This window comes from Balaenoptera physalus, assembly GCF_965194825.1.
Source record: "Balaenoptera physalus genome assembly, chromosome: 1".
Classification (NCBI taxonomy): domain Eukaryota; kingdom Metazoa; phylum Chordata; class Mammalia; order Artiodactyla; family Balaenopteridae; genus Balaenoptera; species Balaenoptera physalus.
In genome coordinates this window covers 111,252,976-111,279,684 of record NC_138882.1, presented here as the reverse complement: position 1 = coordinate 111,279,684, position 26,709 = coordinate 111,252,976, and the positions used below count along the sequence as shown (strand labels likewise).

General features: G+C 33.1%; 1 protein-coding gene across 5 annotated transcripts in view; it reads left to right on the top strand.

Annotated features, from left to right (window-relative positions):
- Window positions 1–25,993, top strand: part of PTBP2 (polypyrimidine tract binding protein 2) — an 80,498-nt gene extending 54,505 nt beyond the window's left edge. For 2 of the 5 annotated variants that reach the window (XM_082477589.1, XM_082477585.1), the window contains 7 exons: window positions 573–768; window positions 14,428–14,582; window positions 16,044–16,077; window positions 16,494–16,586; window positions 23,821–24,037; window positions 24,143–24,220; window positions 24,391–25,993. In XM_082477589.1, the coding sequence (XP_082333715.1) occupies window positions 573–768; window positions 14,428–14,582; window positions 16,044–16,077; window positions 16,494–16,586; window positions 23,821–24,037; window positions 24,143–24,220; window positions 24,391–24,523 (906 nt within the window). In that variant the 3' untranslated portion in view covers window positions 24,524–25,993. The remainder of the gene's footprint in view (window positions 1–572; window positions 769–14,427; window positions 14,583–16,043; window positions 16,078–16,493; window positions 16,587–23,820; window positions 24,038–24,142; window positions 24,221–24,390) is intronic. The other 3 variants (XM_082477586.1, XM_082477587.1, XM_082477588.1) reach the window with 3 other exon arrangements.
- The last annotated feature ends 716 nt before the right edge of the window (window positions 25,994–26,709 follow it).

The window sequence follows — 26,709 nt, the reverse complement described above, 5'->3', positions numbered from 1 at the left end:
TTTTCCTTAATATGTTATGGAAAACCCAGACGAACTTATTGGCCAACCCAAGAGTTTTTGCTCATTTCATGGTAGTTGCTATTATGCATCATAGTGATATTTATTTGTCTTGAGGCACCTCATTTAATGTGGCATCAAACAGAAGTTACCTTATACCTATACCAATTTTTGTAAGTGTTACCATCCAGCAAAAGATATGTGTATAATAAAATTAACTTTAAAGTATTGTGCAGACTGTTATGGTACTACTTTGGCAGGACTGACTATATTTGTGACCCTTGTTAATTTTTTTAAATTAAAATATCTGCAGATTTTTAAAATTAAAAGTATTAGCACATATGTTTAACTGGTTGTATTTTAGATTTAGGTAACACTTTTCTATTTAAAGAAGATAGTATTTGTGGAAACCAATATATGTACAGCTGGGATAGTAAAGAACAGGGTATGGAATTTGATCCCTTTCCTGGCGGCTTTTATGTGCAGTTTTTCATTGTTGAGTTTTATTGTCAAAGTCATACTTTTTCTAATTTTTATTTCTTAAGATTGCTGATGTATTTTGTTCACTTTTACAGGCCCTAGATGGTCAGAATATTTATAATGCTTGCTGTACCCTAAGGATTGATTTTTCCAAACTTGTGAATTTGAATGTAAAATACAACAATGATAAAAGTAGGGATTATACTCGACCTGATCTTCCATCTGGGGATGGACAACCTGCATTGGACCCAGCTATTGCTGCAGCATTTGCCAAGGAGACATCTCTCTTAGGTATGATTTTTATTGTCTATACCACTTTTCTCCCATTTTGCCAAATGGGAAAGTGCCTGTTAAACTCCAGTAAGTATAATGAATCTCCCATTTTGGAATTTAAGAAATTAGGTTTCTCCCCCCATCAGGTAAGAAAGCATATGAATGCTGTTGGAAGAAAACCCTAAATTCATAAGTATAATGAAAATTATATCAGTTATATTCTTTTTCACCACTCTCATCTTCTCTCCCAGAATAGAAGAGGAAAAGCTCTAATGAAGAAATACTGTTGAGTTCTTAATAAAATATTTACACTTTAAATTGAAGTCATGCTGTCTAGGGGCCCTTGTGCATATTCTTTAGGGCCAATCTAATTGTTTCAGTTTAGCACTGCGCAAACAATGAAAAGTTAACAGATGAAACATATAATGGGAGTAGGTGTATAGATTTTTTCAAAGCATATTATACTCTCTCTTTTAAACAATTTTAACTAGAAAGAACTTTATATATAATTTATTTTGGTATTTATCAGTATTTGCATTTTGTCTTAATCATTGTATTTCACCTCATTCTACAATGGATTTGACCCACCTAATCAAAAAACAAAACAAAACAAAAATTTGCAACTAATAGTTGACAGAGTCAAGATGAAGAAAAAATAAAGGAAAATGTTATTTTGTAAGTAAAATAAGTGATTTATAATTTAAGATGAAATTTTACAGTTTTATTTGATGTATTCAGGAAATTCTTGGTTTCTGAAGTTTGTAAGATTATCTTTAAATGAGTGTTTCTATACATATGGAACCCAAGATTGATGAGTCACAAACTAGTTCTTACAGTTTAGTTTATGTTCATCAATTAAAAAAGGAAAAGCATTAGAATGAAGTAATTTTTGGAAATATTTACTTACTGTGAATATGTAGCATGTGTTATCCATTTATAAATATGTAGTATAAGTGATACATCTATGAACTGACACACACTGATGCACAAGAGGAGCATTTGATATGTGAAAGTAATTCTGGTAATTTTAGACAAAACTGACCCTTTATTCTAATTGTCTAATACATCTAAGCACAAGTCATAGCAGTTTATCATGACCATAATAGATTCTTTAGGTTGACAACATTCTTTCTTGAGAGAATCTCTATCACTGTGTGGGGATAATTTAAGGCTTTATTCCCGCAACTTGGCTTGTAAGTAGATAATATTGACTATTACATGGTGTACCATTTTTTAAAGTCAAGAGTGAGACAATAATGGCCTTTGCTTGTAATTGTTACTGTGAATTCTTACATTTTTTTTTTTTTACATTTTTTTAACTGATAGAAATTATTTTATAGAAAAGAGAAAAATCAACATTTATTGAAGAGCTTCTATGTCATAGGCATTCTGCAAGTCACTTAGCAGATACATTATTTAATCCTTAAAATAACCAAAGTAGAAGATGACAACAAGATTTTTTATAGTAGTTTCTAAGAAATTTAAAATATTACATGCAACTCATTAAAGAAACAAGGGTAAAATACCAAGAAACTTCAGCTAGCGTCAAACATATGACCATAATAATCACTTTCTTGGACCCTAAGAGCTATGTGTGTTTGCTCATTTGGGTGTAGTTAGATGAGTTCGTATGTGTTTTTGATTCTGGGTGGAGTCATGGTTAGAGGGAATTCATCATCATTTTCCTTGTAATCTCATGGCTTTGATGGAATTTTTTTAAAGTATAATAATGTCTTTCTCATAAAAGATTATGAAGTTATGCCATAACTAACTTCTGTCTTATTCAGTGCTTTTATCATTTTTCAAGTGTTCTACATTTTTGCATTAAAAGAATATGAGTAAAGTTGCTCAGTTCTTAGTAAATAAATTCGTCTGGTGTCTTCTTCCAGCTCTGTCTTGAATATTTTAATATAATATGCTGGCATACCTCGTTTCATTGTGCTTCACAGATACTGTTTTGTTTTTGTTTTTTAAAAACAAATTGAAGGTTTGTGGCAACCCTGCATTGTCAGATGATGGTTAGCATTTTTTAGCAATAAAGTATTTTGTAATTAAGGTATATACATTTTTTTTAGACATAATGATGTTTACACACCTAATAGACTACGGTATACTGTAAACATAGCTTTTATATGCACAGGAAAACCATAAAATTTGTGTGACTCACTTTATTGCAATACTTGCTTTATTGTGGTGGTCTGGAACCAAAGCTGCAGTATCTCCAAGGTATGTCTGTATTTTTGTTTCTGTGCTCTGCCTGATAAGAACAAGGAAAATATTTTGTAGTGAAAATATGTGAATTTACCTTCCTTTACTAAATGACTTCATCGTTTACCTGTTATAATGGTTTTACATCTTAAAACTGGGGTTTTTTATTTTAAATGTCTGCAAGTAGTTTTTGAAAGTGGGTGAGTTACAAGTTTTAAAAATCAAATAATGGAATTTATAATTTATGAGATTACTTATATTTTGATATTTTTTTCTTTCTATGTAAATACATATTTTGTACAAAATTAAAATCACACTGTTTGCAGTTTTGTGTTTTATTTGAATTATTCTACTGAGAATTTTTTGGAAAAATGATAATTATAATAGCTTCATAACATTCTAGTGGATATATAATACTTTTGGAAGTATGTTGGACATTTAGTCTACTTTCATACTTTTCATTAGTATAAATGGCGCTGTGACAAACACCTGTACATAATTTTTTGTCTCTTATTTACTTAGACTAGATTCCTAGAACTAGAATCATTGGGTCAAAGAAAATGTTAAAGCCTTCTGAATCTTGTTGCAAATTTCTTTCTAGAATGTTGATGTTAATTTAAACTAACATGAATGGTATATGAGGCTGGCTATTGTACTTTTTCCTCTACCAGCTTATTATAATTGTTATTATTTTATGAACTAGTTTATAATTTTTCAATGCTTATTAGGTACTTACAAGTCTCTGAATTGGTTGTCTGGATTCTTTCTATTAGGATGTACAAAACGTAAAATGTATATTAAGGATATTATGTTCATATTTGGTATGAGCTAAGCATTCAACTTTATACTTATATTTTAGACTGGCTAGTTACGGGAAAATATTTTAAAATAATTCATCACAATCCAAACGTTTCCATTTACAGGACATTAAGGTAACTTTTTTTTACCCGCCACACCTTTGGTGGGTATTGTTATCTTTATGAGGAACCACTTACTGTTTTGCTTTTTAAAGTAGTCATGAAACACTCTTAATAGTGACATACACTGTTGCGTTAGTGAGGTCATGCCTTCTGGAATGGTGACTACATTTTTTTCTCTGTTTATTTGCTTCTAGTGATATTTAATAAGTCAGGTGACTTCAAAGTACAACAAACTAATATTGATAGGATCCATTTCCTGCTTGAGTCTTCCTCAAAGAGTACTTGTCCAAAATGAAATAATTGCTCGGTATCCTTTTATTTCAAAGATTCTGTAAGAACACAGATACTAGGTGATAATTCTTTTCTGCTAAATATTTAGGGGGATTCACTTTACTTTGTATGATTTTTATATTATATCCTAGCACTTGACTAAATTTAATTAATTTGGAATCAGTATTATAAATTTTAATTGGTTTATTTTACACAGTAATTTTTTAAGACTAGCATTCTCGGCTTCCTTTTTTTAGTGCTAGGGACCTCAGTGTCTCCAAAAAATGTAATTTATTCAAGAATGGAGACTGAGTGCTTTGTAATTAGTTAGAAATCTGACATTTAAATACATAATCACAAACTTGGCAGACTATTAGTTATTCACATATTCTACATCAAAGAACAAGGTGATCAAAAATCCTTGAGATTATAAATTGAGATGTCATTATAATGACCATTTTATCATGTTTAAGAAGTGTAGTTAATTTATTAAGGGGTGGGTCACTTTTAGAAAAACTGCTAGAAGTAATTAATTTTTCATGATCATGTTGTCTACATTTTAAAAATTAATGCAGATAATACGTACAAAGAATACTTACTTGAGAGCCTTCTGTGTAGTTTGAGTTAATAAGTAGCAGCCGTTCTCATCATAAGGTTTTAACAGAAAAGCAAAGCAAACTTTGTATAGGATATCTTCTGAGGTGAAAATAATTGGTAATTGAGAACAGATATAACAACCATTTATTCATAAGGGTAAATATGTAGTTCTTATAGATCAGTGTTTCTCAAACTTTCCTGCACATCAAAATCACCAGGTCTTACCCTAGACTGAGAATCCCTAATGATTAGTGGGTTTCTAATTTTTTAAGATTCCAGGATTCTAAGATGTAGTGGGAGTTGAGAATTACTGCTATAGAGGAAAGTTTGTAGTTTTTTAGTGAAGTTATTAGTGTTCTCATAAAAACATACTTTATACCTATTGAGCCAGTGTTCTAATACTTTTCTTTATTCATGCCATGTAAATCTGTCTTGGTATCGGTACAATTCCACTGATACTGTTTAGCTGTTAAATTGAATTTGGTTTTCTTTTCTATGTGTTTATGATGCATAAAATTAACAAGTAAACTTTTTTTAAATATATTTTTTAAAACTTACTTTAAACTTAATATTTTAAAATTTATTTTTAAATGACTTCTGAAAGCTTTTGTTTTTGTTACTTTTGAATGGGTTATTTACATGGTGTTTTTTTTTAAGTTTTTATTATCAAAGACTTCAGTTATCATATCCATTATCTCAATTCACTAGTTCCCACACTTGTTTTATCTGTTCATTTATTCTTTTGTATTTTGAGGCAAATCCTTAACATCATGTCATCTCAAACATTACCATAATTTCTCTAAAATAATGACATTTTCTTACCAAGCATACCTGATCAAAATTGATTAAAACCTGATTATCATACCTATCAAAATTGATGATGATTTCTTAATGTTGTTGAATACCCAGTCAATCTTGCATTTCCCCAGTTGTCTCAAAAAATGTTTTTTAAGCATTGATTTGTTCAGAATAGGATCTTCTCAGGGGCCACACATGGCATTTGGTAGTTATGTCTCCTGAATGTCTATTACTCTGTTAAAGTCCTCTCCCTCTGCCCCAGCCCTCAGTTCCATTGACTTATTGTGGAAACCTAGTTATATTCTTTTAGAAAATGCCACAATCTGGATTGGTCTGGCTATTTATTTCCTTATAGTGTCATCCTTTTTTTTTTTTTAAGATCACGTGTTCTTGTGTATTCATATTTATTTATTCATTTTTAAAAAATATTTATTTGGCTGTGTCAGGTCTTAGTTGCGGCGTGCGGGATCTTTAGTTGTGGCCTACGGGCTCTAAGTTCCCTGACCAGGGATCGAACCCGGGCCCCCTGCATTGGGAGCACGGAGTCTTAACCACTTTCTGTCTTTAAAATGTCTCTTTTAAAGAGGAAGTTGCAAGAGCTGGGGTAGAATTGTTCATTTTAAAATTTGGATAACATTTTTACTTGTGAATCATGAATTAACTTGAAGCAATAACCTTTAAAGAGTTTATTTAACTCCAAGTACATTTTATATAATATTTGAATTAATATGTTTTAAATCTGGAAACTTTTTTGTCTTCTCAGCAAAGGAAATAGTTGGTGGTAATGCATACTTCATACTTTGGAGGTATAACATGCCATAAACATTAGGAGAAATACATTATTACATCAGTTCATATTTACTTATTTACCAGCCTTCTCAAATGGAATAAGCTTATAACTGTAGGGCTAAAATGTTATTCGTAGGCTGCTTTTTAACTATCCAGGGTAAACATTTTCATTCAGAGTTCTTAATGGTTGATTTTATAGTCCTAAACTGATTTCTTATGGTCATCCATTCTATTGTTCTCAGCTATAGCTTTAAGAAATTTCTTTTATTAATCCTACGTTTACCTCCTCCTTTTCCATGATACCCTGTCACATACTTGAAAACCTTTCTCATATTTATCCTGGTGTTCATATTTTTAAAGCTAAACAGCTAAACAACAGAAGTTGATTCAGTGGTAATCAACTTCAGCCTTTGGATGTAGAAGACAGATTTAAATTAAATTATACTGTAGATTTAATCTTGAAAAATTTTTAAGAGTTGACAGTTATGTATGTGGTATGGCTAAAAGTAAAGCCTTCTAAAGTATATTACTGCTACCTCTGCAATTAGTAGAAGAAAAACTATGCATTTGTGACCATAGTATAAAATGTGCCTCTATCTGAAGGAGGTAAAAATTATGCAGGAAGTTTTCAGTCTCTAAAGATGCACCAAGAAAGCAATAGATACATACAGGAAATTTTAGTGTTTTTTTTTTTTTCTGAGTTCTTCCTAACTTCATATTTCTCTTCCTTTTAATTTCTATATTTTTTCTTTTTCCTGTTAATCTTGATTTTAATTTAAAAATGGTATTCTGTCTCTGAATCTACCTCTCCTTTTTGCCCCACTTTCTGAATTTTTCTTATCCTCCGTAAGTAATTGCTGTGAGCTTTTCACATTCCTAGAAGGATTCTACCTCACCTCAGTGGCATCCTGCTTTATTCATTAATTGCGTTTTTCAGCAGTCATTTTAGCACTGTGCTGGGTACTGTAGGGGCTCAGAAAAATTACAAGGTTTCTGTGCTTGTAATCTTGTTTATACTCCGGTGGAGACAGCATACGTCTGAATATCTCTAATGTGAGGCAAACTGAAATATATAATAGAGTTTAATGTAGTATTAGAGCATAGTGAAGTGAGTAATTTATCATCCAAAGGAGAATGTGGAAGGGCTTTATGGGCCAAAGGCATTTGATTTGGATAAGAATAAAGTATTTAAAAAACACAGCATGAGAAATGTGATGAAGAATATATCATGCATGTTTAGGAAGTGACAAGTATTCAGTTGTGAAAGAGGCATAGGGTAATTGGGAAAACATGAAAGGCAGTGATGTCAGAAATAACTAGTTTGAGAGAAGATCTTAGAACTGATGCTATCCCAAGGAGTATACTGGAGACTATTAGTCTAAGTAAGGTAAAATTGTGAATCTAAACTAGGGACAGAAATGAGAATGGAAAGAAAGAAACATGGGAAAAATGAAATGTAAAAGTAATAGGACTTGGCACGTTATGATATGATGACTCATGAAGAATTAAACTTGTGGAGGAGTCTACCTAGATAGTAGGAAATTCAGCCTAGGACTTAGGCAAGAGTTCTGTGGGGTTGAGAATTTGAAAGGCCAGAGGAGTGATATTTAAAACTTTGGTTTAGAGAGATCAGATTTGTAGTTGCCAGACACAGGGCTTGGGGGTGGGGAGAAATTGGATAAAGGTGGTCAACAGGTACAAACTTCAGTTATAAGATAAATAAGTACTAGGGATGTAATGTAACATGATACATATAACGAACACCGCTCTATGTTATATATGAAACTTGTTAGAGTAAATCCTAAGAGTTCTCATCACAAGGAGAAAATTTTTTTTTCCTATTTCTTTAATGTTGTATCTATATGAGATGACGGATGTTCACTAAACTTACTGTGATAATCATTTCATGATGTAAGTCAAATCATTATGCTGCACACCTTAAACTTAGACAGTGCTGTATGTCCATTATATCTCAGTAAAACTGAAAGAAATAAAAAACTTTGGTTTAAGATTCTCAGGTATAAGAGAGCAAGAGGGCTAAAGACTTGAAATTGAAACTTTAAGCACTACACATTTATGTTGTGGGAGAGTAAAGAAGTAAGGGATTGAGGGATGAAATAAATAGGGTTAAAATTAGAAGTGCCTATTCAGTTTAGTAGTTACCATAAAGTTTATTCTTATAAGAATGGGTATAAATCAAATTATAATGGATTAGGAATGTAAATTTGATAAGAAAGTACTTACTACTCTTTGAATAAGTGCTTTAGGAAGGAAGGAGAAATGGGATGGTAGTTGAGCAAATCAGGGCCCAAGAGGAAATGTTTACGGTGAAGGAGTATGCATAATCATTAAGAGTATGTGGTCCAAATCCAGACATCCTCAGTTCAAAAGCTGGGTCAGCTTCACTGTCTCAGCTTTCACATTTGTCATGGATATAATGATAGTAATCCCCATGTTCTAAGGCTAGTGTGAGGATTAAATGTGTTAATACATACAGAGAACTTTTCACAGTGTCTGGCATAGAATGAATGCTAATTTCATATTAGCTAGTATTTGTTTTGAAGGCTAGCTTAAGTCCTAGAATTGATTGTAGTAGATTGGATCAAGAATATAGTGGAAATGTTGGGGCCTACGAAATACAGAGATACTTTTCAGGACCATTGTGAGAACTGGAAGGAAGTTTTATCAAGCTCACCTAGAGATTTAGGGGCAGAGCTGGAGCCAGAACTGAAGTCATCAGCTTTCAATAGTCCATATTCTTTCTTCTCACCATTTGTATCTTTATGAAGAAAGGGGAACAGATGAAAGAAGGGAGGACTTTTGAAGTTGATTGAAAATTTTGAGGGAATTCTGATCTCGGTCTTACAAGATACTTGGTGAATATAAAGGTTGAGAATAGGGTACAGGACTTAAGTCTAGTGGATTTTTAGGGAATTCTTGAAAATAGAATAGGAAATGCGGCTAACATCAAATAACAATGTTTGTGGAATCAGTTTGGGGTTGTAGGGTGTGTGTGTGTGTGTGTGTGTGTGTGTGTTTTCACTCTAATATTTTACAAACCTAGATGAAAGCATATCCAAAATATAAGATTTGATTTATCCAAGTCTGGCATTGTAGAGCATTAATGGATTAGGAACAAGCAAGCCAAAATGCTCTAGACATAGTATAGTCTAGCCAAGGGAGAATAGAAAGGGAAGTGGTTATCATATAGGCTAAAAATGGGTTGGTTCAGTGGCTGGTATGGGAGTAGGAGGATCTATAAGATGGAAGAATGAAGTCAGGAAAGGGGATGTAATGTTAGAAATGAATGGCGAAAAAAGGAAAAAAAATCAAAGATGTAGCAAAAGAAGTTGGTAAAACAGACTGATACAGTAAAAATCATCAAAGTAGAAGTTTTTAAGAAATAGTGAGACCAGTGTGTCAGACAGATCACAGGATGAGGACAAGAGCTGAGATAGAAGGAAGAAATAAAGCCAGGTGCCAAAGTCTTAATGTAATGAGAGAAAATGTCCCAGTGACCTGATGGCTGTTTTGATGAGAAATGATTGCATGGTACGACCTCAAAGACATTCTAATTGGTGACGGCAGAACAGCAGTCTGAAAATAACATTGGGTGGTGGGATAGTGGGATGAAAAATGCACCCTTTACTTTCCTTTGGGGAAGGGTTTAGGGAGGTAAAAATGACTTTTTGAGAGGGTTATAAGATAAGTTTCATTAGGACCAAGCAAGATTTTAATTAAAAATTTTCTCTAAGGAACACATTGAATAAAATGCAATTGTTAATGATAGAAAAGAAAAATGGGTTCTGGAGGGTAAAATAGAAATTGAAGGGAAGGTTGGTGGAAGAGGAAGAATGGATTGTTTGAGGAAAAAATAGCAGCTGTCATTCTTGTCAAAGGTAAAATTTTTATTTTCAAGTCAGGAAATAAAATGTTGTAAAAACTGCCCCCCTCACCCAGGACCCTATACTACATGAATTATAACAGGCCTCAAAGTCCCACCACCAATCCTCTGTTCAGTCATATGTGAGAATAACAACCACCAGATGTCTTGAACAGGGAAAAGAAGTGTAAGACCAAAAACAGGGGAAAGAAGTGTAAGACCAAAAGATATGGTGTAATTGACTTTGGATAGACGTTTTAGAATAGGAAATGAAAGGATGAAACAAATTCTGCATCTCTAAAAAGCATGGATAAAACTGTCGTAGTCAAGAGGAGCCTAAGGAGGTATGACTAAATCTAATAACGGCATCCTGAAACAAAAAAAGGACATTACATGCAAATTAAGGAAATCTGAATACTTTATGGACCCTTAATTAATAATAACATATTAATACTGGCTGATTAGTTGCAACATATACTATTGTATGATAGTACAGTATATCTATTTATAATATATATGATATATAACTATATCATGCTATAGTAAGATATTAATAATGGGGGAAAAGGGGTGCCCAGGTTATAGGAACTTTGGAGAATTTTTAATTTTTCTGTAAATCTAAAACTGTTCTAAAATAAAAGTTTATTAAAAATTATAGATAAAATTTGCCAGTGATCTAAGGTAAGTTATCAAGAACAGTTTAATTCTTAAATTGTAATGGACAAGGTTAGGGATGTCTGTGTGCCTCAGCAAAATATGACCTCAGGGATAGAGGGATAGATAGATGCATAATTTCTCATCACTTCATCGCTGTGGACTTTGAATCTCTATCAGACAGATACATGGCAGTGTGGCCATCAGTTTCAGGGAGGAAGGGCTAGTAATGTGTCAGAACTAATACAAGAAGTTTATAAAATTGCTGAATCACTCAAAATGCTGGGTGGCCCAGCTGATGAAGATCATTTCACATAGAAGGGATCCCTGTGACACCTTCCTTTTCTTTTCATGTGGCAGTTTATGAAGCTCTTTGACGTTATTTGATTCTTAAAACAATCCTGGAAGTAAAACAGACGTTTTTATCCCCCATCTCAATATGCATATAGTGTTTTTTACAGCATACCTGCTGGCTTGAAGATGTAAATCATTAAAATTAAAGTTATTTCTACAGCTAAAAGTAATCCATTAGAGCCAATGTGCATAACGTGTTTTATATGTTTTTTTACAAAGGGAAGATAGTAAATGTATTTTCTCTCACAGCTAGCAGTTAACATTAATATGAAAAATACAGTGCAGAATTCCTTTTCAGAATTCATTATTATGGCATAAATAGTACATCATGAAATACTTCATAGGTTTTTATATTTTTGTGTAGCAGACAAAACTGAGATTAAACCTAAAAAAAAAAAATTACCTTACTGACAAAATAATTTTTTAGAGAAGAGTATACTGAAGGAAATTGTGGAAACTATCCTTAGAGGCTTTAAAAGTCCAATAAAAACCTCAAGACTATTCTAGTGATTTGGAACTGTGAAAGATGACTGAAATAGTTTTTCTAAGTTACCAGACTAGGAGAAGAAATAGTGGAAGAGAAATACATGCTAGTGGCACTAAGGACAGTGACTGCCCTCATCTCTTGAAGTACTTTTGCATCATGCTCTGGGCTGCCTAAAATGAAGAAAGGTCATTTGGCAAGAGGATAGATCATCTGGTGACCCAGAATGGTGAGAATAAATGGAGAAGTAGGGAGATTATGAAGTAGCATTTGCATAGTAGCAAGAACAGTGGGGACCTCATAGCTTACATTCCACATTTTGCTGAGCTTTCCATTATCTCCTTACTAGAAGGAGATAAACTGTTATCTACTTGGAGCCACAAAATTTCACTTACGTTTTCACGAGAAAATTAAGTCTTATTTTTACTGAAGTGTAATGTTGTTTATATGGCATTCTTGTTTTTTTTAAGTCTTTCACACTTCAAAAAGGGCTTTAGCCTAGTCTCTTAATTCTTAATTACCATTTTAAATTAATTTTAATTATTTTAATTCTCAGTGATTATTTTTCCATGATGTCTTGATGTTTTAAATAATATTGTGCTACCAAGGTATCTTCATTACAAATCCCAGACTTAAAGTTTCTTTGAATAAATTTTTCATCATCTTTGATTATTTTGGTGAAGTATTATGATTGTTTAATTGTATATTGGCATGGTAGAGATGTGTTTTAGAAGAAACCATTTTCTGCAAAAATGAAGTTGTGTTTAGACTGATATATCAAATGTATTGATGTTTTATATGTGTTTCATGAATTAGTAATTTTTCTTGAAATATCAACAGAGAAAGACAAATGATAAGTAACTTAGAACTATAAGTTTTGGAATCTATCTACATGTCTAATAAGAGTATGCAAGATCAAAATGACTGTGAGTACATACCTAGGAATTAGGAATGTATCTTACATTGGCAGCATTTTAAGATATCCATTGACTGTTAAATGGAAACAACCTATCAAATGTAATGAGAGCTATGGTATTTAACATTGAGAAGTTAGTAATACCATAGGACAGTTAAAGTGGTGGATCCTAAAAGGCACTAAAGACTATTATGCATGATTAATTATTAGACGTGAGAAGTTTCTATTTTAAAATTAGATCCTTATTTCTGGATTTACTTTAAAAATAAAATTGGTGAGTAGATACAACACGATTAGCCATGAGTTAATAATTGGTAAACAATTGTGGTGGATACATGGGGCTCATTATTCTAGTCTCTCTACTTTTTTATATGTTGGAAATTTTCCAAAACAAAAAGTAAAATCTAAAAAATAAAAGTGGAGAAATAAGAAAAAAAGGTGGGGGGAGGGAATCCCCAAAAATGGTATGTGGAGTGGTGGTGGGGGACTGTAAAATAAACTCATACAGAGCAAGAAGGTAAATGAGAAACACCATTCTACTGATGGGGGAGATACTCAGAAAAGATAAAAGGAGATTGGAAGGGAAAAATTTTATAAGTCAAAAACTAAAGAAGTTAAGAATTGTCAGTCTTCAAGAACCCTTCACCCTGCCAATGAAAGGTCATAGTAGTTTCTGTAAAGTAAAAAGATAAACTTGGCTAAAAGAGTAACATCTGAAACCAGAGGTAACAGCACATCCTTATGACATGTACAAGAAAGCTGGAAAGAGAAAAGAAGAAATAAAACATGAACTTATGGGACAACAGTACTATGGGCCAGTTCTACCCAGGTATGTCATGAATTAACTTTATGTAGGTTGAATGTTTGTCGCCTTTATCATGAGAAGGAAAAAAAAGAACATATAACTCATTTCTTTAGTGAACTAATATTTATTGAGAAATAAGCTGGTATGTAAGAATTTAAGGGATGAAAGGAATCCAAGTTTATTGATAATTGAAATATGGATAAAGGATGCTGAGACAAAGGGAATTCTGTGGAATAAATGAAGAATCCTGAAGATGACAGAACAACAGTAAGACTGGAAAGTAGAACAGTAGAAATAAGAAGGAAATGTTAAAACTGGTAGGTAAAGGATAGGAAAATACTGAAAGAGAAAGCCTGTGTGATATAGAGACTTTTTCTCATTCTTTCTATGGGGGAAGTGTTGTAATTGAGAAACTTGTGTTATACCTACTTGAGTGTGGAATTAAGGAAAACAGATTTTGGTAAGATTTTCTTTAGGTCACTTGAATGAATTAAATAATGATGTTCAGGGTGATTTTGTCTCTAAAAGTGAAGGACTTACTATATATGGTTTGTAAGCTGTAATTATTTGTCTAATTTCAAGCACGTTTATAAAGAAGATAGCACTTTATAAAAAAGTGAGTTACTGTTATGTTGAAGATGATTTTTTTTTAGATTTGGCTCCTCACTATGAACCATGGAAGTGAATTTTTCAAGTCTCTGACTTGGAAGTATATTCTTTATGCTGTGTTTGCTTTTCCATAGGAAATGGAATGTTGTATATTTAATTTTTTTAACATAATACAGGTATGTACCTTAGTTCTAATATTTAATGATTTCATTGAAACCAATTAATTTTATCTACTACTTATCAGCAACTAATGTTTCTAAATGTTATAAAAATTAACTTTCAGGAACCACTTGGAACGGTCAGCCCTAAGCCGTGCAGCCATCGTGCTTAAATTGGTTTTTGTAAACGACTTGTGTGTGTTTCGTAAAATATGCTTTATTTTAAAATTAGGGCTTCCTGTTGCAGCTGTTCCAGGAGCTCTGAGTCCTTTGGCTATTCCAAACGCTGCTGCAGCAGCTGCTGCAGCTGCTGCTGGCCGAGTGGGTATGCCTGGAGTCTCAGCTGGTGGCAATACAGTCCTGTTGGTTAGCAATTTAAATGAAGAGGTTAGTAAAATAATTTTCTAGTGTTTATTTTTTAACTCCATTTCATTTGTGAAAGTTTTTCATGTTTATTTCGTTTTGCACTTGCCTTTCTTTTTATGTACATTCATTAGTCAAAGTATTTTCTGTGTGTTTCTACTTCCGAATAAAATCTATGTACTTGTTTAGGTAATACTTTATTTCCGTAGACAGTCATATCTCTTTTAATATATATATATATTTTAACCTAACTACCTATTTTTCCTAAGAAAAATATGGTGAAGTACTGTAGTTTGGCTTTTTATCTTTTTGTTGTTCTCAAAAGGCAAATGTGATCTAATTTGCAGATGTAACTGTAAAACAATTTTGCTCTTTGCCTTTTCTAATTATTTGCTTGTTCATTTCATGCTTATGTGTCATTGCATTTTTTTAAATCTTATTTTATGTGAACTACTCTAATACATTTTTCTTTGAAGGTTCTTCCAAAGATCTTGACGAGGCACTCTTCCAGTCTTTCTTAGTAATTTTTTCTTTGCAGTTATTAGTCATTGTCTTCTAAAAATATGTTTCAACTTTACCCCTCCCTGAACCCCTCCCACCCCGTTAAATAAAGTTTATTGCTGAGTTATTTTCTTTAGTTGTACATTTTATGTCTGGTATATTTTATTTTGATTGCTATGGAAGCTGGTATGAAATGTGGGAAGCTCAATGTATCAGTTTATGATGTCTAATTTGAATATTTGTTTCATTTTTAATTGGCCTCTGTTAATACGAACATTAAGCTATTTTATCATTTAGTACTATTGTCATCCACAGTTCTGCATGCTAAAATGTTTGAATCAGAGTGCCTTTGTTTTTCTCTGAAGAATTTTGCCTGCATTTCATAACCAGCCATGCTTATGCAGTTAAAGTTCAAAGTTTAAAATTCCTGTGCATGCTTTCCTTCCCTATGTTGAGATGAAATGCTGTAATTTACTCTTTGATATAGATGTACTTTACCCATATTTGTCTTGGATGACTACATTTTACTCAGTTTTTCTTGTACAGTACATAAACCAACCATTTTCTGACCAAATCCTGCATTTCCTATGTACTGACCTATATTTTATTTTTTTTTTGTTCCCCAATTCCTTATTTTTTTCTTCTGCATTGCTGTTTCCCTTCCCCATTTCATCCTTTTCCCTGTGTGTTCACCTTCCCTTTCCTTGTCTTTTCCCAAATGCCCATTCCCTTCCCTGTCTTATCCTTTATTTTCCTTGTCCTTGTCTTCATCCCCTGTCTCCATTCCCTATGTTCATGCTTCTGTGCTTGAACAAATGTTCCTCGGACCAACTTGCCCCAATTAACCGCCTTGAACCATGATCCATGACCACCTCACCATTCTGCGGGAACCACCCTTCGTTATGGATGATCTGTTCATCTCCGCTCTTCCTCGACTCTTCTCTCTTCTTGTCTTACGCTGCTTGCTCTTCTCTCCTTCTAAAGATGGTTACGCCCCAAAGTCTGTTTACCCTCTTCGGTATGTTATTGTTAGCACTATACTTTTATTATTGATTTGATTTTTGTTTCACCTTAATTCTTATTTGTAGCTAGCACTTTGGCTTAAAGTTGAATAGTAAATCTTTTGCTATTTTTCTTTGCTATTTAAAACTCCATAGACACAAAATTTGTTTTAATGCATGCTGATTTATTTTGCATGGTCTTTAATTTAATATCATTCACATAGCTTTGAGGGTTTATCAGAGATTATTCTTTTCAAAATTCACTGTTCAAAATCTTGATCTTCTTTATTCATTTGTGAGAATGATGAGTTTGAATGAGTGATCATGTTGATGTCTGAATGTTTCATTAATATGTCAGAAAGATAATCTTTAGCTGACTTGCACGTAAAATTAATTCCATTTTTGGATTACCTCTCTGTGGCTCCAAAAAAAGGTGTTTATGGAGATGTGCAGCGTGTGAAGATTTTGTACAATAAGAAAGACAGTGCTCTAATACAGATGGCTGATGGAAACCAATCACAACTGGGTAAGATTAAATTATATGTTATCTATACATCTTCAAATCTGATTTCAAATATATAATCTAAACCTGTGAATAAAAACAAAGTCTTTATATTAGTAAGAAGCCATTTATTAATAGCCAGGGTTCAAAATGTCATGTTAATTTTCATATTTTAACATGAATAGTTGTACATGATGAACATATTTGTATTTTTCTGCTGTCCTCTTAACCATTTCTTGTGTGGAGTCTAAGGAAGAAATGTTTTGGCTTCAAAATTACAATAACAATTTCACATAAGAATTATGACATACATATTAAAGATCCTTAGTGTTTTTCATTCCTGGATACTCCTTGTAATCAAAGCTAACAGTTCATATAGTCCATGGAATCCTGATTAACGCCGTGTTATTTTAATTCTTCTAAAGTCATTTGCAAGTATTTAACTAAACTTAGTAAAGGAAAGAGTCACATGGGAAACATATTTTAGAGATACCAGGTTCTTACAGAATGAAAAACTTATACCAAATACCCCACTGTTGATCCTTCTTGAAATCTTAAAATGTACTTCAGACAAGTTACACTTATACTATTAAATAATTGATGACTTAATTAACATCTCGTTTGACTTCATGCACAAAGCCAAATCACATAAATCTAGAATGTAGCTGCATATGCACAGTGTGATTGACTGTAAATGTCCATATGTTCTTAGCTTATAATTCTGTTAGTTGAGATTCGGGGATGATGGTACTTCAGACTGGGTGTACTCACATTATTAATTTTGAAATTTGCCATTTTTGGTGTAAAAACTAGTGTATTTTTGCTGTTATATCCAGTGAGACTCACAAACTAAGAACATGATGAACTAGACCTTTTAGCCTTTGGAATCAGAAGTAAGTTTGAAATTCAGTGTTTCTTATCAGCTATTATCCATCTTTAGTGGAAGTTATATAAAAGTGCTAATTATGTCATAGATGCTCATTAAATCTTCTTCCTCTGCTTGTGTACACTTCTGTACTTTGGTGGGTGTAGTCATTGCCATTGTTTTTATAAACTTTGTAAGTAGCATTTTACAGTTTTTGTTTCATAGTTGACAAAGCATTCTTAAATGTTTGGTTTTTTTCCTCCTTGTGTGAGCTGTGGGTGGCATTACCCTCATGTAAATAAAGGATACACAGTCATTACGGTTGAGAAGTACCTGAGGTAGAATTTAACCAAATTTTTCACGATATTTTTGGTTTTGTTTTATGTAAGGACTATTTAGATAAGTGATACTTTAATTTTTGCTATACTTGTATTAGTCTGCTTGGGCTGCCATAACAAAATACCACAGACTGAGTGGCTAAAACAACAGAAATTTATTTTCTTATAGTTCTGGAGGCCAGTAGTTAGGTGCCAGTAGATTTGGTTTCTGGTGAGAACTTTCTTCCTGGCTTTCAGAGAGCTCCATTCTCCATATGTCCTCACATGGCCTTTCCTCTGAGCCTTTTCTCAGCCTCTGAGGCTCTGATTTCTCTTCCTGTACTTATAAGGACACCAGTCTTACTGGATTAGGGCCTCACCCATGTGACCTCATTTAACCTACATTACCTCCTTAAAGGCCCTGCCTCCAGGTAGTCACATTGAGGGATTAAAGCTTCAGTATATCACTTTTGGGAGAATACAATTCAGTGCCTAACAGTACATTTATAAATCCTTTACCCCTAATTTTTATAAGATTTTTTTACTAAAGCTTTGACTTACTAATAGCATGATTTATAGGTTTCAAACTATATGTAGTGGCAAATAATTTATTATTTCTCATTGCTGCCAGGTTAGATTTTGCTTTCTTGAAGTATATGTCCGTAAAAATACGTACTTGGACCCTTAATGCCTTTATAGCACACACACAAACACACAAATCCTATACAAAACTAGGGTGTGCTATTGAAAAAAATAAGTGAAATTTTTAAAAATGTAGTATGCTTTTTTTATGGGCTCTGTTCTCATTCTTTTGGGTTTTCATGGGTCACTGTTTGGAAATACTCATTGTTTTATAATATAGGCAGATGTTTTTATGCTTAGGAAGTAGTATGGGAGAAATAAACGGCAAGGTATAGTCAGTAGTATACAAGTGTGAATGGGATTGTTGCAAATCTTAGAGGCCATGTTAAATCATTTTAGACCAGAGTTTTAAAATTTGCAAACATTAAGATGTTTCAGTTTCTACCATAACCTATTTAATTGATACTGGAATTTTCTTAAATTGGATATTTTAGGAATAATATAATTTGTAAATTATGTTTTGAAGTAGTGTACTGATCTTCAACAATTAAAGTAAATTAATTCTAAGGAAATGTCAAAGAGTAGTTCCTTGTTAAAATAATTATCTTGTTTCTCCAATTCATATTTTCAAGAACTACTTACAAGAAAGCCTCAACTTTTTATTTAATATGTAGCTGCCATCTCAAAAGTAAACTTACTTCTTCTTTAACTACTAAATTATATCTAGCGAAGTGTGCTGTAAAGGGAGTAGGAATCATGTAACTCTGGTGTTGCGATATTTGAGCAATTTTTAAGTATGTGTATATATTGGCTTTCACTTCTTCATTACTGTGAGTAGTGGAGAACTCTGAGTTGCACTTTGAGGTATTGCTGGTCTGATAGAAGGGAGCTCTCAATAGACCTTCCCCCCCAAAAAAAAAGTCAAAAGAAAAGAGGGAAAAATGGCAAATGATATGGAGAAAATGGGGGAAAATAGAAATTTGAAAGTAATGATAGAATCAAGTCCAGATGCATCAATAATAACAACAGATGTAAAGGAATAAATTCATCAATTAAAAGACAAATTTGGTATTTTAAAAGCCACCTATTCTTTACAAGAGGTGTGAGGTGCAAAGATGTAGAAAGATTGAAAGTAAAGGGATATAAAAAGGATAATTGACAGGTAATAAGCAAAAGAAAACTTAGGTAGCTGTATTCATTTCAGATAAAGATTAGTGATAAAAGATTTATTAGTTCACCAAGATGACAACAGTTTTATGTTTATGTGTGCCTAATGAAATAGCTTCAAAATACGTAAATTATAAATGGATAGAACTGCAGGGAGAATTGAGCAAATTCACCACGATAATGGAGGTTTTTATACACCTTGCTGAATTATGTCAGGCAGACCCCCCCCAAAAAAAAAATCAGCAAGACGCAAATGATACAGCACAATTACATTAACAGAATTACACATGTATAGAATTAGGCATCTAATAGTTTATACATCCAACACATTCTTTTTAAGTACACAGGGAATGCTTACAGAAATTGATCACAAACTAAACTATAAAGCAAGCTTCGGTAAATTTCAAAGAGTAAGTATCATACAGACCAAATTCTCTGACTACTGCGCAATTAAGTTAAAGAGTTAATAACAGAAAGATACATTTAAAATCTCCAGGTATCTGGAAATTGAAAAATAATTCCAATATGTCATGTCTCAAAGAAGTGATTTTAATGGGAATTTTAAAATATGTAAAACTAAATGATAATAAAAGTACTATACATATTAGTATGTGTGGTACGGTGAAAGTGATGTTTTACAGAATGTTTTAACTGTTAAGAATAATGGTATAGGGACTTCCCTGCTGGCGCAGTGGTTAAGAATCCGCCTTCCTGGGCTTCCCTGGTGGCGCAGTGGTTAAGAATCTGCCTGCCAATTCAGGAGACACAGGTTCAGGCCCTGGTCCGGGAAGATCCCACGTGCTGAGGAGCAACTAAGCCCGTTCGCCCTAGAGCCCGTGCTCTGCAACAAGAGAAGCCACCACAATGAGAAGCCCGTGCACTGCAGCAAAGATAATGCCCCCGCTCCCTCCAACTAGAGAAAGCCCGCACGCAGCAACAAAGACCCAATGCAGCCAAAAATAAATAAATTTATTAAAAAAAAAGAAAAGAAAGAAAAAAGAATCCGCCCGCCAATGCAGGGGACACGGGTTTGAGCCCTGGTCCGGGAAGATCCCACATGCTGTGGAGCATCTAAGCCCATGAGCCACAACTACTGAGCCTGCGCTCTAGAGCACGTGAGCCACAACTACTGAGCCCACGTGCCACAACTACTGAAGCCTGCACGCCTAGAGTCCATGCTCTGCAACAAGCCACCACAGTGAGAAGCCTGCACACCGCAACAAAGAGTAGCCCCCTGCTTGCCGCAACTTGAGAAAGCCCGCACACGGCAACGAAGACCCAACACAGCCAATAAGTAAATAAATAAAATTTAGAAAAAAAAAAGAATATGGCATAAACCCAAGGAAAAGAGATAATAAAGACAAGACTAGAAATCTAGAAATAATGGTATAGAAGACAGTTGAGAGAGAAAAAAAAAGCTAAAAGTTGGGTCCTTTGACAAGACTAATAAACAAGTGGATGTCAAGATTCATTTTTTTTTAAATGGGGGAGGCAACAATATTTTTAATTATAAAGGGGATAATTATTGATATAGCTCCAGTTCCACATTATGTAAACTCCTGTATTTTTTTTTTTAACCATCTTTTAACTTCTCATTATTCATTACTATGTTCAGAGATAAAGGGAGAGGTAGAAAATAATACTAAACCAAAAATGACGTTTCCACTATGCAGCATTGACTTTTTTCTTCTTGATCATTGATTGCTTTGTTCATTGATGCCATATTTCTTGGAACAGATTTCAAGATATTAGAGTCCTGTTATTTAAACTTGATTCATTTAAAATTATTCTAATCATTTCCTTCTGCTTTGTTTAATCAATATATATATGTCCATTTTTGACACGCTTTTTATTTTTTAATACCCTTAAAAGCCCTGGTATTCTAATTACCCCTCTCCTTAACCCCCATCCACTTTAAATTTATTCACATCCTTTTATCAGCAATCAGCTGACTAGAATCTCCCGTATTACCTGGTTACTTTCTGAGTTAGCTGTTTGGTTATTTTGCTTTATTTGTAACCCCATTTCTCTATTATCCATCTCCTTTCGGTGCAGTTACTATGCTTAGAACCTCTTGTTGTTTTGTTATTTGTGCCCTTCAGTATCTCAAAGCTCAACTGTGCAGTATTTTTATAACTTCTCAAAGCTGCACTAAAACACCTTTTCTTATGACAACCTTAGTCTACTTCTTTATGCCACTTTGTTCCCAAAACTCATTCCTTATAACACATTTTGTATGAGGTAATAGCACTTTATCATAAGCAAAGTTCTGTTCACTTAAAACAACAGAATTAATAGAACCTTAAAAATATTTTATAATTCAAGTAAGCTTTATTATAAAAGGAGTTTACATACCATCACTATGGATAATTGAGTTGATTTTATAAGTATATGTGAAATACAGTGTAAGAAAGTTAAGGCCTGAGAGCTTATTTTTTTTATTAGCCTCAGTTGAAAATCTGAGAAAAAACTATTACAAATGTATAACACTGCAGTAAATCAGGAAGAGTAAACTTTTTTTTCCTTCCAGTTTTGAGATATAATTGACATACAGCGCTGTGTAAGTTTAAGAGGTACAGCATAATGATTTGATTTGTATACATCATGAATTGATTATCACAGTAAGTTTAGTGAACATCCATCATCTCATAGAGTTATAAAATTAAAGAAATAGAAAAATTTTTTGTGTTATGAGAACTCCTAGGGTTTACTCTCTTAACAACTTTCATGTATAACATACAGCAGTGTTAATTATATTTATCATGTTGTACGCTACATCCTTAGTATTTATCTTATAGCGGGAATAGTAAACTTATTTTTACAAATTAGGGAAGCTATAAATGAAAAAGATTTTTTGGAATGGTACCTTATACTTTTATAGCATTTTCCTTTTCAGACCTGTTTTATATTTAACTGGTTTATTCTATACAAGTAAGTATGACAAGATGCATGGATTTAACAAATTCTGGGTATCTCCTGTGTCAGACTGTGTACTGTAGTATACAAGTCAAATTAAAAACATTTGAGAGTAAGGATTTTATTCTCAATTCCCTGCTCTTCCATATTGCCTTTACATCTCTGTTTAATACTCTAATACTTTGATTTGAGTAGTCAAATAGACCTTCAGTTTAGCTAAACTATTTGACTTATGACATGGTTTTCTTCAGTTGTGACTAGTGAATAAAACATAAAACGTATAACTGTTCTCTAATCTCAGACCAGTTCTTTTAGTTGAAAAGTAACCCAACTGCTGCCTCAAGAAGTAGCTATGTGATGTTCTGTGTTTAGGCACTGTGCTGTGTGCTGTGGGGAGAGACACTGGTTCCTGCTTTCATGTATCTTACAGTCTGAAGGAGGATATAAATAATTAAGATGTAATGAATTTATAAAAATAAGTAAAGGGTATTGCATGGGGGAATATCTAGTGAGGTTCTGAACGTTTTCTAGAGGATGAAGAAAAGGCCCTCTTGAGGAAGTAACACTAAAGGATAAATAGATTAGGAGGGATAGTGAAGGAGATAGGAAATTGTTATAAATAGAAAAGCATGCAGACTGGGCTAAAGGTAAAAAAACTAGTGTTTAAGAAAATATGTGTTGTACACCTGGAACATTAAGTACAAGGAGTACGGTACTAAGATACTGTAGGTTCCATGAGGAGGGCTAGGATGGTTCTTGTCTTACCACTTGATTCTCAGCATTAGCAAAGTGGTTAGTATTGTATATCATCAATAAATGTTTATTCAGGGAGGCTTGAGAGAGATGGTAGGGTCAGACTGAGAAAGGCATAAGCCATGTTAAAGAAAGAGTAATTTTAGAGTTTATCCCTAAGGCTTTTAAGCAGGTAGTGACATAGATTTGTATAGAATGGATTGGAGAAAAGTAGAGAAAAATCCAACAAGACAAATTAGGAGACTGATTGAGTTATCCAGATAAAAAAAAAAATGGCAGTGAAAAGTGTAGAAATAGAAGATGAATTTGAGAGTAATTAAGAGGATGGGTATGGTAGGACTTGGCAGTTAGGATATGGATCAGCAGGGAGAAAATGTTACAGATGAGTACTAAGTTTCTTTCTTGGGCATTTAGCAGGACTGTCAAGGAAGAGAGAGACTCACATTTTGGATTTTCGTTCTATGAAAGAAGCTGGCTTTTTTGCCTCAACGCCTTGTCTAGTGCAAATGAACTTGTTTTGTCACCAGTGGCTATTGTAAATTCATGATTTATTTTAAAATCATAACAGAATTCAGATATTTCAACTATTCTAAAATGAGAATTATTTTTGCTTTGAACCTTGATATTGTTTTTTAATAGGCATTCTTCCCCTTTATAGCCATGAATCATCTTAATGGACAGAAGATGTATGGAAAAATTATTCGTGTTACTCTGTCTAAGCATCAGACTGTACAACTACCTCGAGAGGGACTTGATGATCAAGGGCTAACAAAAGATTTTGGTAATTCCCCACTGCATCGTTTTAAGAAACCTGGATCCAAAAATTTTCAGAACATTTTTCCTCCTTCTGCAACCCTTCACCTATCCAATATCCCGTAAGTATTAAAGCTGGAGTAGTTTATTAAGGATATACATTTTAGGAATAAAATATAAACATTTTTTATTAATTGTTACTCTTTTTTTCCGTCTAATTTTCCCAGTCCTTCAGTAGCAGAAGAGGATCTACGAACACTGTTTGCTAACACTGGGGGCACTGTGAAAGCATTTAAGTTTTTTCAGTAAGCAAGCTTTCTTGTCTTTAAATTAGTGACTTGATAGAAGTAAAAGTTTTCTTCAAGTAGCTGTTCTTTTTGTTTCTAGACATCTTTGATTCTGGAATGGGCAAAAGTTAAGTATTTAAGCCCTTCCTAATTTTTATGAAGTATCTAATTTCATAATTTTGTTTCAGAAGAGATCACAAAATGGCTCTTCTTCAGATGGCAACAGTGGAAGAAGCTATTCAGGCCTTGATTGATCTTCATAATTATAACCTTGGTGAAAACCATCATCTGAGAGTGTCTTTCTCCAAGTCAACAATTTAAAAAAGGGGAGATGAAGATTGGCGGTGAATCACATTGTTTGGTGTCAACACCTATTGACTGTTCAGAAAAGTGGGGACCAGAGTTTGATTTTTTTTGTTGTTTTCTTTCTTTTTTTTTCTTCTTTTTTCCCATGCTGTTATCATTCCTTGGTTATAAAATGAAATGGCATATGTAAAGGCAGAGTTATTAACTGCTCTCTTTCATCTGTTCTGTAGAGAAGCCATTTTTATTGTCTGTTTAAAATTTTAATTTTACTTTCCTTTTTCAACTTAGTTGACATACGTGCCTTAAAAAGGAAAACTAGTGTTGCTATTGTGCATTTACTAGAAGAAAGGAATTGGTTGTCTAGGGCACATTGTTAAATGGGAATTAACAATATGTTTAGGCAGGGGTGTGTAAAAAGGTTAAGTTTTTGTTTCTCCTGCTTGGAACTTATTTTGAATTATTGGCTTGTCACATTTCTTTATATTTAATCAAATAAGATACATGATACTGAAAGAATAAAGCAGCATTTTTTTAGTTTTTACTACCTTAGGCTTTATTGCTTTGAAAAAAACATTGGCCTTTTGTATCTCACAATTCTGGTCTAGATTCAGTTATGAATGTAGGCATTAGTTAAAATTAACAAGATGCAGAGTATTAATTTCTTAAGACAACAAAGTGATTTCTGTAAGTTTGAGCCCTATGTGGAAAGCATTGTGGAATCTTAACCTTTTTGTACACACTCTTGTGGGACGTATCATATAAATGTCAGCACTAAGTAACGTCTTGTTTGTGGCTGAATATTTTTCGTAGATGTTTTTGAAGTTGACATGATTTATGTGCATTTAAATATATATTGCCATCCTTAGTTTGTAATTAAGATTTGGAATACGGTTGTGGATTTCTGAGCATGTGCAGACTGGTCTAGCTAGTTCAGGAACTGGTGCATGTATTTTTCAAAGATAAAAGAAAGTGTACTGCGAAAATTTGCAGGAAGATTAATTTTGTGGCAGTTTTCTAAAACTGACAACCAGGTGGGACCAAAGTTTATGTGCCTTTAGTCTTAATTTACCTTGCATTGTAATATTCAGTTTTAATAAATCTTCAAAATATTTTGTATTTAGGAATAGATCTGACTTTGACTTTAATAAAAACATGGCTCAGAATCTACAGGTCAAATTAATTTGAACAGTTCTTGTCAATCTGAATTGTTGATTCTGTTTAAATGACCAATACTTTTTCAAATTGATGTACTTAGTTTCAAGGTTCATAGATTCTGTTATCTATGTAGACAGAATGGTCATGTATATTTTCTATTAGTTGAGTTTTTACATCTTTAGAAATGTAAAATTCAGTATAGTTTGAAAGCGGCACAATTAAAATTAATTTTCTAACAAAGTTGGGAGGTTTGATGGTTGTTTAATTTCCTTTTGTGTGTACTCTGCTTACCTCTGTAGCATGCTCAATAAACACTTCTGTAGCTCTGTATTCACCTTTTCTGTCTTTCTCTGCTGCCTTTTCTCTCTCTTCTTTGTTTTCACTCCACTGTGCTTCTGAATTCATGTTTATTCTCTGCCAGGGTGGGAAAGGAATAATAATATTACAATTCTATGGCTTTATACCATAAATAAATCTAGATGCTGTGAAAATATACCAGCTGGTTTTTTTTTAATTTGAAAGATGGTAACTGCTTTTCAGGAGGACACATATTAAACATTTCCCACCCTGTTATAATCTACTGCTTTAAAGACATAACTTTTATTGTATCTTGTTAATTCTTTCTATCTCTTTTGTTGTTGTTGTTTTTTTTCCAGTAGATTTATGCACTAATAGATCTTTTGGATTTGCCATGCTCTCTTGCTGCAGTTTCATCTTTCATCTTTTGTGTCTGCTAAAGATTTCCTACCTTGTGAGTTTTAACAAAGGGTACTTGATGTTACTGGGAAGAAACAGTATCATACCATCTGCTTTTGCCTTGGGTGGGAAGGAAGATACACATTCAGGTATTTATTTAAAAGTTTAAGGGTAATTTGTGATGTTATGATTTTCACTTTTTAAAGGGTTTCGATTAGGGTGCTAATTTGTACTCTATTTTTGGGGGGTCACCTTTTTTTATACAGGCATTTTGGGTGTCTGATAACTTTGCAGTTATACATGTTCCTTAAGTTTGTTCTGTTATAAAATAACTGACAATTATGCAAAAC